Genomic DNA, 17,727 nt, shown 5'->3' on the forward strand with positions numbered 1-17,727 from the left:
TGAGTCGCTGCTTCAATGAACCACCTCTAGAGAGCGCCATGTCCACAAAATCCAAAAAGAAACGAGTGACGTCATGATTCTGCTCAGCTGTTGCACAGATCATTGATGTCACTGTCCAGATCAGTCAAAGTCTCAGCTGCGTAAAAATACACCAAACAACTGCAGGGGCTTCCCCATGGTCCATCGCCCCACCTTCAGGGATTTATTTTTTCCCCATTGGTTTATTTTCTGAAGGGTTAAGGAGGACAACTTCCGTACCATTCTTCCTTGGGCCTGGGAGACAGTGGGGGGGTTTCCACCTCCGCTTCATGTGATGCCACATTTACTCCATGATATCACTTCCTGTTCAGTGTTCCTCAGGTTTCCAATGGCAACGCTGTGTCCAATAACATGTGATCTTCCCTGGCTCCTCCCCCAGAGTCAGCAGCTGAATCCAGTTTTAGATTCATCCAGGGGCCGAGCAACACCCCTCATGCCTGGACCTCCATCTGGAGATCCTCTGTGCTCACTGAACTCGGCTCGGGTCTAGTGCAGGATGGCCGACAGACAGGCTGTGCCGGCAGGCGGCGGCTACGAGGCGGGCGGCATCATGGCCCTGCTGGAGCGTGTTGCGGGCCTGATGGACACTGTGCAGGTCACGCAGCAGCGCATGGAGGAACGACAGATGGAGCTGGAGAGCACGGTGAGGAGCATCCAGGCCGATGTGGTCAAGTTGACCAGCGACCATGCCAACACCGGCACAGCGGTCGGACACCTGCTGGAAAAGAGCCGAAAAATCAGTCGACACATCAAGGATGTGCGAGTGCGGGTGGAGAACCAGAACGTTCGTGTGAAGAAGGTGGAGGTGACGCAGTGTGAGCTTCTGGCCAAGAACAAGTTCAGAGTGGTCATCTACCAGGTGAGGCCCCATCACACCTCAGAAACATTTGAGCTCAGCATGTCTTCTGTATCGTTTTATGGTCCACATTGTGGTGCGATTAAGCCCATGTCCAACCGGTTAATCTCTGGTTGTCAGTGGAGCGACCTTCGAACCTGGAAACCTGCCCTGCGAGGAGTTTTTAAGTTTCATGATTGGACTTTAAAACAGCCTCATATCACTTGAGTGTGAGGGTAACTGGAGCCGCCGAGGGGGTCGGCATGTCGAGGTTCAGCAGCTGCAGGTTATTTTTATTCAGGATCAGATGGTGACACACAGAGGAGCAGCTCCTTCATCCTACTTATAATCATCTCCTTCACACAGTATCTCACATCGCCGGTTTAAAAAGTACCTTGTCTCTGGTGTAAAAACAGACTAGCGGGACAGAAGTATTTCGCATCTGTGACCCCATATCACAAAGCAAACAGGTGCTTGCAAAGTAGTGAAAGTGAGCCCACTACAGTCTCATTCTCTCTGTAAATTAAAAAGGAGTCTGTGACGGAGGTTCAGAGGAGGTCCTGCTAGACATCTTAGTGGGCTCACTGGACCAATGATGGAGGATGACCCCACTCATGGTTCCTCACAGAGGTTTGTGTCTTTCAGGGCGACCAAGAGGTGAAGGCCGTGTCTCCCGAATCTGAGGCTGCAGAGGGCGCCAGGGCCAGCGTGGAGGCAGACCAGTTCGAGTTGCCGCCAGAGTCGGACGAGGAATACATGGTGGTGGAAGAGGCAGAGGGGTCTGCCGCCACCCGCATGAAGAAGTCTGGCCTGACCCGTATCGAGAGCTTCAAGGCTACGTTCTCCAAGGAGAACATGAGCAAGACCCGTGATAACATTGGCACCAAAGTCAACAAACTAGGCGAGCGCATCGTCACCGCCGAGCGGCGCGAGAAGATCCGACAGTCAGGCGAGCGGCTGAAAGAGACCATCACCAAGAGTGTACCCGCCAAACTCAAGAAGGAGCGGACTGTGGCGGAGGGTCAGGAGGGAGCAGAGGCCGGCGCCGCCCCAGTGCCTCCACCCAAGGGTCGCCGGGCTAGTCCGAGTGCCGCAAGGACGGACAGCCATAAAGAGGAGGAGTCAGAGGTGCAGATGTACGACATGAAGCAGCTGTCGTAAATTAAAAAAAACAAGAACTTCTGATAGCGGGAGGAATGCAATAAGCGAAGAGGTCAGCTGACCTGAGAGGGAGCAATGCAGGTGACAAGAAAGGGTCAGCTGGAGGAGACGTGGACACACACTGACGGACAAATGTTTATGAGTTTAGCTTTTGTGTTGATGGCACAGATGCATGACTGTTGGTGTATCACAGCACTGCAGGAATTTAGAGAAATAAAAGCTTCAAACCAAATCTTGAATAAAAAAAATAAAAATTCACTTCTATGATCCATTAATCCAGAACATCAACCAACACCCCCACAGGAGCGAGAGCAGATAGAGGACGAGGTGAGAGAAGTTGAAGGTGAACAGCTCTACCTTCTAATCCGATGTTGGCACTTCAGAACTGTTGATCTTAATAAAGAAAGAAGAAAAATGAAGGCTTTAACATAAAAAGCAATTTATAATCAGATGAGAATTGTTGAGTCATAAATATCAAAACACGAAGAAAAAAAAAACAAGCATTAGGAATTTTTACGCTACGGCCGGAATGAAGTACTGAAGAGACACATCTTCATGAAGCAGCACGAGGTGGACCACCTCCTGGTGGACGATGTCTGAAGAGAGGAGAGACGAGTAAGCAGAGGTGAGAACGTGTAAAGGGCAGGAAGAACAGAGTAGAAAAGGACATTAAGAACACGCGAGACTCACTACACAGTGCTCTGGTGGGGTTCACTTGCTGGCCAGTTAGCAGCAGCTGCAGCTTCCTGATGTCCACTCTGGCTTGGACCATGTCTTCCAGCTCCCTCTGCTGAGAACCTGCATTGCCTGGTGGAGGAACGCAAACAGGTTAAAACAATTTGACCATTGTAAAATACCTAAAGGGCAACTAATTTCAAACTACTACTCTCCTGACTGACTCGCATGTTTCAAATATTGAAGTCTTCCTCTCCAAGATGCAGTAAGTCCCTCATCATGATGATGTTATAAAGTTACTTTACTTACTTTATAAAGTTCTCCCTCGTCTGAAGTCTCGGTGAACGAAAGGTTACTTTTGGGTTTGATGACGCACAGTGACAAACCTTGATGCTTGACCAATCAGTGGGTGTGGTTGGGGTAAATTTTTCATTGGGCTCAAGCACATATCAAAGTATCAACTTAAATATTTTATTTAAAGGGGGTTTTGTGCAAACAGACACACACCAATGAGCAAAACAAAGGTTCAAGTTTAAGAAACACTCAAATCAAAGCATCTGTTGCCCTTTAAGTGAACACGAAAACGAGAATAAAAACAAAATGCAACAATTTTTTAGAATAAAGATTTACTTTTATTTGAAAAAAAAAAAAATAGTATTTGCGGAGGTATGCAGTAATGTGTTACTAAATATTCAACAAGGGGATGAACTCCCTTAAGTACTTGTTCCGTTTTTGTTTTTACATTTTCATACAGTCTGATGCTTCTCTATTCTCCCTCTTATTTTAGATCAGGGGTGGGCAATACGTCGATCGCGATCGACCTGTTGCGAGAATAAAATATGATATAAGAAAATAGTAAAGAGAGCTCTGATTGGCTGCTGTGCATGTCAATCAAATAGTCATTGTGCCGATTGGTTGACAATTTGATTGACATGCACAGCAGCCAATCAGAGCTCCCGCCTCTTCCACTGAACGCTCGGCAAAGTTCATATGAATCGAGAATAAAAAGAGCAAAACGTGCGACAGTCATTTTACACAATTCAGAAAAACGATATAGAATTATAAGCTTGTTTTTTTTAATAATATATCGAACAAAATAATGCGCGTTTGATCGCTTCAGGTCTTCTCTGCGAGAGTCACAGAAACATGACGTCAGTTCCATCAAAGTTAAGCTGCAGGTTTCAATGAAAGCGCAACAAATGCTGGTTTTCCTTTTGTGATCACGTCCTTAAAACACACTTGTATTAATACACCATCACATGATGACTATTTGTAAATTACCTTTAGCTCACGAATATAATAAGAATACGCTGAAACACGTTAAACAGTTACATGTGAGCCACAAATTCTAATGACGTCAGAGGCGATCAGACAAAGCGATGATGATGTGAAGTTACTGGTTAACTGTTTTATTTTCGTTAAACTTCAACTGAAGATGTTTTAAAATTTAAATAATCCACTTGTGTGATTCATATCAGACATGTTTAAAATTAACAAATATAAACTGTTTGAATTCATGTTTTCATTTGTTTTTGTTTTTTCATGATCACAAAAATGGAGAAATTTAAATCTTGTCCTTCATCCTTACTTACTTCATTTAAATATGATCGGCATATTGAAATGGAGGCATGGAAAGGGATGAACCCGTCTGAATTCTTTGTTGATTTTGATGAACAAAGGAAAAGGGCTTGAATTCGTGTCAAGCACAGATTCTTACACATGAATATTTTTTGTGCATCATTTGGGTTCGAATGAACATTTTTAGTTGGAAATCAATGCAATTCTTAGTACATACGAGTCTGAACTTATCTGCAGTGGAGGATGATATTTAACAAAGGCTGACACTGAGCTTAAGACCAGGTCTCATGGACATTTTTGGAAGTTACTCTCAGAGGAAAAGTATCTTCTTATGAGGGAATATCCTCCTAACGGACTGAACTATTTGAATCTAGTTATTTATTTAAGTCAGCATTTTTATGAATATGATTAAATCCACACATCCTTCCATCATGACTGATCATCAGTCCATTCACTTCATTCAGTGCTAGTCATCTGAGTGAAGTATGTACTTACTAACGTTGAGCAAATTTGATGAAGGTAGATCTTTTGAACTTGACAATTATAAAAGTAGCTCGCGAACCGAAAAAGTGTGAGCACCCCTGTTTTAGATGCTTGTGTCATGTGACCAGCAGGTGGCTCACCCCACTGAGGGTTTCCGAGATCCTTGAAGTGTGTTGTGACTGATACCAGGTCTGTCTCAATCTTCAGGTTCATCTCTCCATTCATGTTGGCCTCCATCACCTGTGACACACATACACACTTGCTCACACTCCCATGTCTCTGCTCTGGTGCCTGGAAATGTGGATTTCAGCAGTACCAGGAAATTGGAGAGATTCTTCATGCGGTCCACCACGTTCTTCATGGTCTTGAGAGGCGGCAGGTATACACTCACCTAGGGAAATGGACCAGAAGGTCTGTGGACAGGCTGACGGAGTGGGTGACACAACAGTTCAACTTGAGATGTATCTCACGTCAAAGTCAGGCACAGACGGTTCTTTCAGCTCGTGCCACAATCGGCGAGGTATCACGTCCACTGGCACGTCATGGGTCACCACCCGGCTGCTGCTGGACAGAGTGGGCTACAAGGGAGACAAATTTCATGCGACTGGAAAAATAATGGGTTCATCGGCTTGCTAGCTGACCAGCTCGGCAGCGATGGTCAGGCAGGCACAGTGTTTTCGGGTCAACTTGACTTTAACCGTCTTGGCGTTTTGAAGCGTCCGCAGTGCTCGAGACAAATTATCCGGCGCCACTTCGAGGCAGATCTCGTTGTCCTCGGAGGACACACCCTCCATTTGGTACTCATCAAAGAAGTTGGCCTGGTAGAAAGAGAGCACACCAAGGTCAGGTCAATTTATGATAATAAGGCAGACAGTTGTGTGTTAGACAGAACCAAAAGTTTTGAAACTGAGGGTAACCAAGCTTCCGACGGGAGTGAACTGATCCCGTGACTTGTTAACAGGAGGAGAAAAAAGTCGAGCAAAGATCATACGACTTATTTCGGGGAAAAGGTAAACGTAGGGTGCAATCACTTACTTGAGCCAGCTCACACCACATGCTGACGCCACCATTGGAAACTTTTCCCGCCAAAACAAAGTACAAGTGGTCTGGCGTGAGACGCAGGACGCAGGTCTTCGTGAGTTTGGATATGGTGGTGACCACACCTGCTCGAGACCAAAGAAAGAGCTCCACCATCAAAGATGACAAACCCAAAGAGTGACTTTGTTCACAGTGTTCATGAGTCCTCACTCATCTTTGTTTATGTATGGACCATGTCACATATGATGAAGTAAGTGAGTAAGTAATTTGTATTTATATAGCGCTTTTCCAGACCAGGGTCACAAAGCGCTTAAACAATCAAAAAATTACACAATAAAATATAGACTTTAAAGGTCAAGATAATACTGAGAACAACACGTCTGATAAAGAAATTTTGCTTACTTAACACCGTGTCTGTAAAACTCAGTTTGGAGAGATTTCATAACTACTCAAAATATCAGAATTGTCTGGTTAAATAACGAATAAAACTGACATTCTACAACGATTTTATTATCCCTTTGTATAAAATGCCTTAAGAATCTTCTTAGAATTCTAAAATCGTGCTACTCATTAATTCAAATAATATTTATATGACACAGCTCAGGTAATTTCTCATATAGTCTATGAATAGTTTACAACAGAAGTCTTAAAGCATCATAACATAAGGTTTAAATTATATTCAATGAAGTACAACTCATGTTATGTCTTTTTTCATTCTAGTTAAAGCAGATGCATGATTTAAGTGGACTTATGTCAACTTGCCTGAATGACCAGCATCACTCTTGTACATGCACTTTTAACATTTCGACGTAGAAACATACTCGTCAGATGCAATGAAAACATCAGGAAACTCACGTGTGAAGTGGTTAAGACACGCGATGTCCACAATTTTACCCCGAAACTTCATCTTCTGCGAAAAAATGCCGTGTTTTTGGCATTTGGCGGCTTCAAATCGGAGCTTGTCCGCTCGGACGATTGTCCGCTGAAACAGCGGAACAACAAGGGTTCCGCCTAAAAAACATTGTTGATATTTCAGCGCAGAAAGAGTGAAGAAAAGTTTCAAACTGCGATTACAGCAAGACGACACCATTAAAAACAATGAAAACAAAGGCAAAATGTGAGTAGAATCACACATTAACGAATTACCCTACTCATAATTAAAATGTGTGTTTTAAATAATTCACATGTACGTCAATCCATTCATTGCTATTGTAATTGCGAGGCGTTGCTATTTTTCATAGAAAATATGACATAACAACACAATTGACATCAGAAATGATAACTTTTTTTTTCATTGGCCATCTACAGAACATACATTCTAATCATAAAAAAACAACAACAGTGTTGTGAGTCACGCATCTGCTGTCAATTTCTAAACATACAAGATGAAACGGTAGAATGGACAACAAGGAAGGACAGAGTTCTGTCGCCGCCAGGTGGTCATTGCCGGAATCGCCTCCCCCATAACACTCCCAATTTCTAATGGGGAACGCTCACGCGCGCGCACTTGAAACTTCGTGAACGAGTTCAGGAGAACAAAAGAGGCAGAGACGGAAAGTTTTCCATCAGTTCCGCAAGGTGCTCTCTATATTCATGAGCGCACGCGCGGTAGGCGGGTTCAAGATCCCAACACTTTGTTGAATTTAAATCTGATATCTGGTCGACTAGCCCGAACCTACACACACACACACATTCCTGTCGAGGACTGCTTACACAAACGCGAGCACGGTCGAGAGGAGGGTCCTGCGCTCGAGTCCTCGGAGCTGCACATTCCTCCCCATCAGCCGCATCTGCATCACGGACACCGACGGGACCGCATCACCTGCGCATCAGGACGTCTGAGAGCAAGTGTCACGTGATCGTGTACTGTAAGTAACCCGAGTACTATGTAAACATTCAGAGCTTCTGTGTTTGTTCTCATCACATACTGCTGTATTATAGGTATGCATTTTTGATGGTTATGAGGCTAGAGCTGTGTACAGTATTGCAGTACTTTTAGTGAGTACTGACACACATATTCCAGTACTTTTAGTGAGTACTACCAAAGTATCCCAGTACTAACAATTTGTACCCACACAGTAATATATGTACAAACAGGGAGTACTGACAAACGTATCCCAGGATTACTTAGAGTGAGTACTGACAGAAGTATTCTATTATTGGGCCTTGCTTTCAAGATCATTACCATACAGATACAAAGCCTCTTATTTCCTCTCTGTACACAATCATAGCAGACAATAAGTAAAAAAGGATGAACTGAAGGTTGCAGATGACATGTTGTCAACTATCTTTAAAATTATGTCACTTACAGGATTCTTTAAGGATGTTGAGTTGATTTTGCACCAAATAAAAGTGATTTCAGATTTAAGACTTGGATTTAGAAAAGGCTTAACTATTTATCACTCATTTCCTCCAGAATAAACAGTTAAGAACGAAACACGGAACATATGTTTTTATGGATAGTTAAGTCAGGAATTATTTCAAGCAAAATACACGAGAAACAGTTGTTGCGGACGAAAAGTAGCAATAAAATAATATCCTTATATGGTTAAAAAGTGCATGGGAATCAAAACATGAGAGCACTGAATATATTAAAGGGCAACAAACATGGTGATTTAAGTTTCTCTCACTTTGATCGTGGACATCTATTGTACTCATGATAGGTGGAGGGAACTCTACGGAGTCTCAGGTTTCTGATACTTTGTGGGACTCCAGCTGCGATCTGATGATCGGAGGTGATTATCCTGGTTTTAAGTTTTTGTTTTGATGTCTTCATGCAATGTGTTCACTGGAAGCGGAAATGTGTTGCGGCGCCTCCGGGGGCCGGTGAAGAGCAGAGCTTCCCTCGTAATCCTCAGGCCAGGTCAGATGTGACATTTGAGGTTTGTTTGGGGGCCGATCACTCTCAGGCTGGAACATGTGCAGGCGTGATGGTGGGCTCGGGGGAGCAGCTGCAGCGTCTCCACCACCCACTCCACACTCTGACCTGCTGCTTCTCCTCCTGCAGGATTTCCCAGACTTGGATTTCAGCATCTGGCTCAAGAGTTCCCGGCGCCGGGACGCTCCTTTTGTTTCCGCTGTCATTTCTGGTTTGGAACTTCCAGAGCAGCTGCAGGACAAAATAGTAATGAGCTCTGGAACTCTCCGGGATTAAAACCAGATGAGATGTTTTTCTTTTTTCCTGGTTGAAGGAAGTAAGAGCCAGAGCTAAATGATCTCTCTTCACATGCTTCACTATGATCCCCTTTGCATGTTTCACTGAGAGCTGAGAACTCTGGACCACGAACCTTCAGCTTCCGGTCATTGGGCAGATCTGATGCTGTTATCTTCACATTAGTTGCTTCAGTTGTTCACTTCAGTCTTTAGATGGAGAAGACACCGCTGCAGAGAAGCACTGAGACCATACATAAAAGAACAATTTAGAGTGAATGAGTCAGGATTTGTTGAGAATTGATAGTGAGTCACTGAAGGAGTCATCAACGAGTTCATGTGAGAGTCACTGAGTGAGGCACTGAAGGAGTCATCAGGAATTATTGAGAGAGTCACTGAGTCACACAAGAAGTTGTTGATAGAGTCACTGAATGAGTCATCAGGAGTTCTAAGTTAGTCTCATGGAGTCTAAGAAAGAGTCAATAGGAGTTACTGAGTGAGTCACTTAATGAGTCATCAGATATTATTGGGTGAGTCGCTGAACAAATCATCCGGAGTTCTGAGTGAGTCACATGGAGCCTCAGAGAGAGTCATCGGGTCTTATTAAGTGAGTCACTGGGAGCCTCAGAAAGAGTCATCAGGTCTTATTAAGTGAGTCACTGGGAGCCTCAGAGAGAGTCATCGGGTCTTATTAAGTGAGTCACTGGGAGCCTCAGAGAGAGTCATCGGCTCTTATTAAGTGAGTCACTGGGAGCCTCAGAGAGAGTCATCGGGTCTTATTAAGTGACTCACTGGGAGCCTCAGAGAGATTCATCGGGTCTTATTAAGTGAGTCACTGGGAGCCTCAGACTCTTCAGATACAGAGAGCTGTGATGCTCCCCGGGGGGGCACCGGGAGTGAGGAGTCGCTGCTCTGATCTTCTCTGCTGGCTGGGACTTCGGCTCTGGTCCTGCAGGGGGACTTTGGTCTTCTTGCTGATCTGGTTGGGATCCTGGCTCTTCCTCAACGGACTGGTCCTTGTACAACGGAACATTCTGTCAGACTTCTGTACCCACGACAAGAGCAAGAAGATTCTGGAGCAGCTGGTGAGTTATTAGATCTCTCTTTCTCTCTCTCGCACTCACACACACACACACACATACACACACACACACACACACAGTGTGTAGGTCTGAGTTGTTCTGTGGGGGTGGGGGGGCGGGGGGGGGGGGGGGGGGGCATCAGGGTTGGTATTTAGGGGCAGCAGTGGGTCATTGAGGGTATTTCTTGAGAAAGAGAAGTAAAGTGGAGAGTGATGGGATTCCAGAAGAGGCTGGGAGAGTCAACAAACCAGAAGATGAATCATGAGCAGAGTGCTGGTGCCCAGAGGACCTTCACTGTCACTCTTCTGGTTACCATAGTGACAATAGATGTTGGTATGGGATCAGGGTTGTCAACAACACAACAATCTTGAGTTTAAATTTAGACTCCCAAAAGAGTTCCCAAAGATGGACATACACAGAAGCACAAACAAATATAGACACACACACAGAAACACACACACTGGTCACTGATAACGTTGTGGCAACACCGTCTTCGACGGTTTTAAGACATTTGTTCAAGGACATTAGTTCTGCTTCTGTGGAGGAGAACAAAGCTTCATCTTGATCATTACCTGACCGTCCAGGTCTGCACTGATTTGACGGGTGCATACCTCCTTTACCTCAAACTAGATTACAGTCTCAACATGTGTGGGAGCTGCAGGCGCAGAAGACACGCCCAGACAGGCAGACTTTCTAGCGACACATTTTTCTGCTGCTGAAGATACAAACACAGAGAGAAGAGTCGGATGAATAATTTTCTCTCTTATCAAGATTCTTCCCAGTCGCAGGAACCTTGTGTGTGTGTGAGATCCTCCAGCTGTGAGAGTTTATCCAGCGGTGTGTAATGTGTGTGCGCGGGTGTCTCTGAATGGCTCCTATTGAGCCCACTCTTAACATGAATGACCTTCGACCTCGACAAGTTGCTCTGGTTCAGTGCCATGCTCAGTGAGTTCAGGAACACAATCCAGGAATTCAGAGAGACACTCATATTCTCTCACAAACATAAATACACACAAACATACACTTACACACACATACATACACACACCCACACTCTCACACACGCTTAGCTACACGTATGCAAACTATTTCACACACAAACATGCACACATTTCTAGTACAACACTACAGAAAACTGACAAGAAAAGGTTTCCTTCTACTGAGTCAAATCTCTAAAATTAGGCAAATTATGTCACAACACAATTTGAAGATTAGGTTAGGTTAGGCAGAACTTTATTGATCCCTCAGGGAAATTGTTTTTTTCCCAATTAGACACAGGAATACAGCAATTATTCATGAACATGAGGGATCAATAAAGTTCTACCTTACCTTACCTCTCTTCAACTTTCACCAGTGAGTCCAGCTTCAACCACAGAGCCAGCCCTTCTGATCAACCTGTCCATCCTGTTGACACTCTTGGACACATTCCCACCCCAACACACCACAGCATAGAACACTGTCAACCACAGACTGGTAGAACATGCAGAGGAGCTTCATGCAGATGTTAAATGATCGGAGCCTCCTCAGAAAGTACAGTCTACTCTGAACTTTCTTATACACATGGTCTGTGTTGCAGGACCAGTCCAGTTTACTGTCCAGCCACACACTGAGGTACTTGGATAGTTGTCAACTATCTCCACCTCGTCACCTCTGATGGACACTGGACGTGGCTTTTTCCTAGACCTCCTGAAGTCCAAGACCGGCTCCTTGGTCTTTGAGGTGTTCATCTGCAAGTGGTTCGTCTCACTCCAGTCCACAAAGTCACATATCAGACTTCTGTACTCGTCTTCGCTGTGGTTCCTGATGCATCCAACAATGGCGTCAGCATATTTCTGGACGAGACTCGGCTCTGATTTGTAGCAGAAGTCTGAAGTATAGATGATGAAGAGGAGAGGGGCCAGCACTGTCCCCTGAGGTGCTCCTGTACTGCACACAGATTATTATCCATGTGTTTGTGTCCTCTTGTTAAGACTATTGTAACACTTTATTTTCGTGTCTAAACAAGAACAAGTTGTCTCGCCTGCAGTTAATACAAAAGTCTGCAGCGAGAATTCTGACCTGCTCTAGTAGAAGAACTCACATTTCCCCGATCCTTAAACTCTTCACTGGCTGCCAGTTTCTTTCAGGATCAATTTTAAAATTCTGGTTCTTACTTTTCAGAACCTATTCATGGTCAGGCTCCTCCTTTCATCAGTGATCTGATCCAGTCTTACACCCCAGCTCGGCTCTGAGGTCTGGTGATCAGAATCTACTGATGGTTCCCAAACAAGCTTCCGGACCGGAGGAGAGAAATCCTTCCAGGCTGTTGCTCCTAAGCTTTGGAACGATCTTCCTCTCTCTCTGCATTTAAAAGGGCTCCATCTACTGACTCCTACAAGAAACATCTTAAGACATTCTTATTTGTGCAGGCTTTTCCCTGAATTTCTGGGACTGCTGTGTTTGTCTTATGTGCGCTTTGTGACCTGGTCTAGAAAGGCGCTTTACAAATAACCATTACTTACTTACTTACTACACTCTCACACACATACACACACATAGGCAGGCATAACTTGATTCAGTCCTAACTATAGGCTTTATCAAAAAGTATGTTTAAGTAAGTAATTGTTATTTTGGTTTAAGAGGACTCTTAAACCTATAGAGGGTGTCTATCCTCTGGACTGAAGCTAGTTGTTGGTTTCACAGCAGAGGGGCTTGAAAAGGCTGAAGGCCCTGGCTCCATATCTATATTTAGAGATTTGTGATATAACTAGTAGATCGTAACACCCTTGAAGGCTGATATGTTTAGATTAGATCTGTGATGTATGTTGGTGGTAGACCATGTAAAGCTCTTTATGTTAAAATAAGGATTTGAAATTGTGTTCTAATTTCTACTGGTAGCCAATGTTCAGAGGACAGCACAGGAGAAAAGTGATCACCCGTGATCATCAAAGCAAACGCCAAGATTCTTTACAGTGGTGCTAGCAGCAGGAGCAAGTCCATTATGAAAAGCTAGACCATTAGTTAGGAATTTTGTAAGATGTTGTGGACCGACTACTTGAACCTGAGTTTTGTCAGAGTTCAGTAAAAGGAGGGCTTGATATATGTGATTCAGGATTGTAGTTGTGTAATAGAATGACTTCTGATAGAATTATGGCTCTACACTACAGTGCTGAATAAGAACCTGGGGTTATTTTTATTTTCTTTTAAAAGTGCTTAATAATAGCTTGCTCTGGCTGTCAGTAGTGTCCTGCCCTGTATATTTTTAAACTATCTTGCCAGGCCTGATAGAATTCATCCCCTTTGTTGTGAATTCTGCATTTACTTGTACCACGGAGAAAAAAATATTTTATTCACAGGCTTTTGAGTTAATGGTGCAATTAAGTTAAGTGTGTTACATAGCAAGACTGTAATGATGCAAACGTTATCAACCTCAAATATGGGTAGAGACCCCTGACACACTAAGACCAGGAATAGTACTGAGGAAACTGCTTCCTCAAACTTGGCCATGATACAGACATCATTTAAGCATTCCTCTGTTCTGTAGTGCTGGATATGGAGTTGAAGGTATAAGCCAAGCTATCATTAACCATATCCACATGGATATTTAAGTCGCACACAGTTATACCTGTTACCGAGTTAAGCACCAGGCTCGTCAAGAAATCAGGGAACTGAGAAAATAATTTATAATATGGACCAGGAGGACGATAGAATACATAGAACCTGATCTCAAGGTTCTATGAGGCATGCTAAGAATGATAATTTCATAGTAGTGTAGAGTAGAAAGCCAATTGTGGTCTAGTAGAGGCATATACATACACAAATAATCTCTTATACCTTCTCTGTCACACACACACAATCGTCTAACCACACATGCATATACACACACTCACTTTGTCTCTCTCACACGACACACAGTGGGATCTATCATCAAGGGAGGAGGTCACTCCGGTGCTCATGACTCTCAACACCTCCGCCCTCCCTATTAATGTGTCAACACGCTGGCACACACACACACAGCAGTGAAGAAGAGCGAGCCCCGTCGGTGCTGGAGTGAGAGCATAGATCCCCGGATCTCCTAACTGACCCTCACACCATTAGTTAATATCGCAGTTTCTGCACAGCTTGTGTACGAGCGTGCATTTGTGTCCACTGTCCAGCTCACATGAACGGTCTGGCTAAATCTTCATCTTAAGGTTCTCAGCCGGGACATGTCCTGAATGTGCTGTGTGTGTTCCAGTGCGCAGACTTCGTGGAGGGCTCCGTATCAGGCGACATGTGCCTGGATCTGTGCGTGCTCCGCCAGGTCCAGTACGAGCAGTGCCTCTACTACGAGAGCGGGAAGAAGGTGATGGAGGCTCGCTGGAGAGGACGTCCCGTTATCCTCAAGTCCAAGTTGGAGAACTTCTCCTCCTACGAGCCGCTGGCGGTTCTGGACTACCAGGTGAGCTGACTGGATCCATTCGGGGGGAAACTGTCCAGACATCCTTTACTTCTCGACAGGACGGAGCCGAAGAAGTGTCACCTCTGGAGGTCATTTACTACGCAACACTGGAAGTATGAGAGTGTTGCTGTGGAAACTGCTGCCACAGTTGTTCAGTGGTGACCTAACAGGACCTGCTGTTCACCTGCAGATTCGGAACTCTCTTGGTCTAACCACGACCCAGGAGGATAACCCCGGGAACTTCAGCTCACTGGCCCGTCTGTGGGGGGCAGAGCCAATGAACAGAGAGAAGAAGTACTCGAGGGCGGAGCTTGCGTCGCTGTGGTCTCTACTGCAACAGGAGGAGTACACCTTCCTCAGGTGAGCAAAGTCACGTTGTATCCTCTCAGAGCCACTCTTGACTTCAAACCTCTGGTCCAGAGTTCTGCAGGACCTGAGCGTCCATGTGCCTCAGGTGCTCGGCTCCTGCGGTCATTTCTACGCAGTGGAGTTCCTCTCGGCCGGACACGCTTGGAACCAGAACATCTTCTCGCTCGAGGAAAGTCGTGTGTCCGGTCAGCGGGGAAGGTGGAGCATCGCGCTCAGCTTCCTGGACATGGTGTCCCACTTTGAGATGGACTTCACTCACCAGCTTCATCTATGTGACGTCAAGCCTGAGAACTTTGCTATCCGGAGGGATCTGACCGTAAGTAAGAATGAAGAACAACAAACATTTCAGATATGTGGAGGAGGGTTTGATAGTGATCCAGGAGTATGTTTTCATATCTACTATTGTTTTTCATTCCCTGCTTGTTTTTCTGTGCTGTCCATCCTGTGTGGTTTCTCAGTCCGATGTATTACATTTCAAGTCCATGCAGCCTCACTTACGGAGATGACATCATTTGCTGTCAGGGTGTTAGGGCTCAAACCTAATAGCGCTCAAGTGCGCCGTTTAGGATTTAGCTCTGGTAGAGTCAAGAAAATAGAATGTCGGGATGAAGAAGGGAAGTTAAGGTGGAACTAAAGTAAACTTGAACGATGAAATTCTCGTGCCCCTTGCAGGTGGTGGCCATAGATGTGGACATGGCGTTCTTCGAGCCGAAGATGATCGATATCCTGGAGCAGAACTGCAGCTCCGATGAAGACTGTAACTTTTTCGACTGTTCATCCCGATGCGACACGAGCACTCATCTGTGCAGCACGAGGCGCCGGAACTCGAACCTGCAGGCAAACTCATGTTTGTGTTCGTGATTAATGGAGCGCCGACCAGACATGCCTACTCACTCTCCTCCTCTTCTTCTCGCTCAGGTTGTCTGTGAGAAGATCTTCCAGCCATGGTTTTCTCCAACGCTGCTCGGAGCGAAAGCAGGGCTCCCTCTGCAGGTCACCGCAAACACACGCTAATGCGCACTCGTAACCCACCTCATGCATCTGAGTAACGCTGGGTCTGGCCTGCAGGTCGAGCTGCAGCGCGCCGTGCAGGAGTGTTCGAAGACCGAAGGAGCAGCAGTGACAGACGTCCACGAGCGCCTCATGGGCATCCTCACGCGGCTTTTAAAGGAGGGAGGAGCTTCAGAGGAAGAGGGGCAGGGCCCCTGGTGAGCTTGTGCTGAGAGCCACACACCAGGTGTGGCTTCATCTTTGGCAGAGCTTTTTGATTGACTTTTAAATAAAAAAAAATTGTGTAATCCAGTGTGGATAATTTCTCTCAGAGTTGTCTGAGCAGGGAAGCTACGGGAAAGCGCTTACTGTACATGACATAATCAACACTCACTTTTAAGTAATTACTGATTTGTTTCAACAAGACCAGATCTGCTTAAGATGAAGCTCATGCTCATGAACATACCACAAATAAAAACACACAACCAGAAATACTCACAGGTACCGACACACCTACACACACAACTCACACAAACACACAATGAGACACCCCCATACAAAATGACTCACACATAAACACTCAAAGACATACACATTGAAACAACACACATAGAAATATATCCATACACGGACACACATAAAAACACAAAGAAACAAAGACGCACACACACATACCAATACAGTGACACATACACAAATTAGCAGCTATATTGTTAGACTCAGACATATAACACTTTTTGTTGAGGTACCTTTTTGGAAGCACACTAGGTGGCTCTTGGTACCATTTAAGTAAATTAGAAGAATTTTGGGGTTAGATTTGAGAGAAACTGAGGAAGAACCCCGTTTTTTACCTTGACATCTCGTCACATCTTTATACACCAAAATAGGTATACGTTTTGGATTTGTTTGTATCTATAATTATTTTTTGGCTTTAATAAACTTTATATAAATGACGAAGGAAATGTTTTTAGTTATCATTGGGATCGAGGACATGTCACCCACCTCACACTTACAGATACAAACATGCAGACACACAAACCCACTTACACACAAAGAAAAATACACACACAAACAGACACACAGACACAGATACACACATGCAGACATACTAACAAACAGATTGATACACACAGACATACACACATAGACTGATAAAATCATGCAGACACAGTCACACACAGACAGATACACACAAGCACACACACACACCAAGTTGGTTAAGTTCCAAAAGAAACAAAAGAGTCTTTGTTTGGGATCAACAGCTGCCAAATTCTCTGGATTGAAGAACCAACCCATAAAACTCACTCACAGGTTGGCGGGTGTACAGCGTTGTTACTGATCCAGGCCTTAAGTCGACTTGGAAAACTACCAGAGATTGTCCTTCATGCTGACGCAGGATGGTCCTGAAGTCTCTGGATCGCAGCAGCTCTGATTAACATGAACAAATCTGTGTCGACAAACTACCTTGTGTTGTCGTTGCGTGTTGATGTAACTATAGTAACAAAGACTGCAGCCAGTACAGGTATGTTTTCCGACCCTTTAAATATTATTCACCAAACACATTCAAAATAACCGCAGTGATGTTGTTTATTGAAAACCGGGAAAGTATCCTCTTCATCCCAACATGTTACATGCTTTAAAGCAAACCAAGAGATGAAACTGGCTACGGTTCTTAAAATGAATGTGGAATATTTTATAAAATCGAGAATGGTGTCGGAATAGAGTTGATGCTGGAGTACCTCAGCCGAGGATTAATTGGAAGTCCCCTGACTGGAAGAAGTGGAGGAAATCTAGGCAACAGACAGAGCTGTTCTCCTTTCCAGTCAACAGCAAGAGAGAAGAGGTGGAAGTACAGTTACATGCTTCTTTGGAGTAGAGAGAAAGGTAAGTAAGTAAGTAAGACATTT

The 17,727-nt window shown here is 44.6% G+C and overlaps 3 protein-coding genes across 4 annotated transcripts; 2 read left to right on the forward strand and 1 right to left on the reverse strand.

Annotated features, from left to right (window-relative positions):
• Nucleotides 1-455: 455 nt before the first annotated feature.
• Nucleotides 456-2,284, forward strand: cavin4b (caveolae associated protein 4b). Its single transcript, XM_087788138.1, has 2 exons — nt 456-898; nt 1,520-2,284. Exons 1-2 carry the CDS (start codon nt 536-538, stop codon nt 2,033-2,035), a joined length of 879 nt encoding a protein of 292 aa, XP_087644264.1. The 5' UTR covers nt 456-535; the 3' UTR covers nt 2,036-2,284.
• Nucleotides 2,285-2,495: 211 nt separating this feature from the next.
• hus1 (HUS1 checkpoint clamp component) lies at nt 2,496-6,780 on the reverse strand. Its single transcript, XM_087788139.1, has 8 exons — nt 6,665-6,780; nt 5,807-5,934; nt 5,413-5,589; nt 5,242-5,349; nt 5,088-5,162; nt 4,912-5,011; nt 2,726-2,842; nt 2,496-2,631 (listed from the first exon to the last, which is right to left on the reverse strand). Exons 1-8 carry the CDS (start codon nt 6,714-6,716, stop codon nt 2,549-2,551), a joined length of 840 nt encoding a protein of 279 aa, XP_087644265.1. The 5' UTR covers nt 6,717-6,780; the 3' UTR covers nt 2,496-2,548.
• Nucleotides 6,781-7,707: 927 nt separating this feature from the next.
• dipk1c (divergent protein kinase domain 1C) lies at nt 7,708-16,103 on the forward strand. 2 transcript variants are annotated; one of them, XM_087789299.1, is made up of 8 exons: nt 7,708-10,044; nt 14,258-14,461; nt 14,521-14,574; nt 14,652-14,821; nt 14,882-15,146; nt 15,503-15,667; nt 15,749-15,823; nt 15,899-16,103. In XM_087789299.1, the coding sequence occupies exons 1-8, from the start codon at nt 9,832-9,834 to the stop codon at nt 16,040-16,042; spliced, it is 1,290 nt and encodes a 429-aa protein (XP_087645425.1). In that variant the 5' UTR covers nt 7,708-9,831; the 3' UTR covers nt 16,043-16,103. The 2 variants fall into 2 exon arrangements, 1 of the variants encoding a protein (XP_087645425.1); XR_015710915.1 differs by having other exon boundaries at nt 7,710-10,044; nt 15,503-15,677; nt 15,899-15,971.
• The last annotated feature ends 1,624 nt before the right edge of the window (nt 16,104-17,727 follow it).

This window comes from Callionymus lyra, chromosome 4 (assembly GCF_982586985.1).
Source record: "Callionymus lyra chromosome 4, fCalLyr1.hap1.1, whole genome shotgun sequence".
Lineage (NCBI taxonomy): Eukaryota > Metazoa > Chordata > Actinopteri > Syngnathiformes > Callionymidae > Callionymus > Callionymus lyra.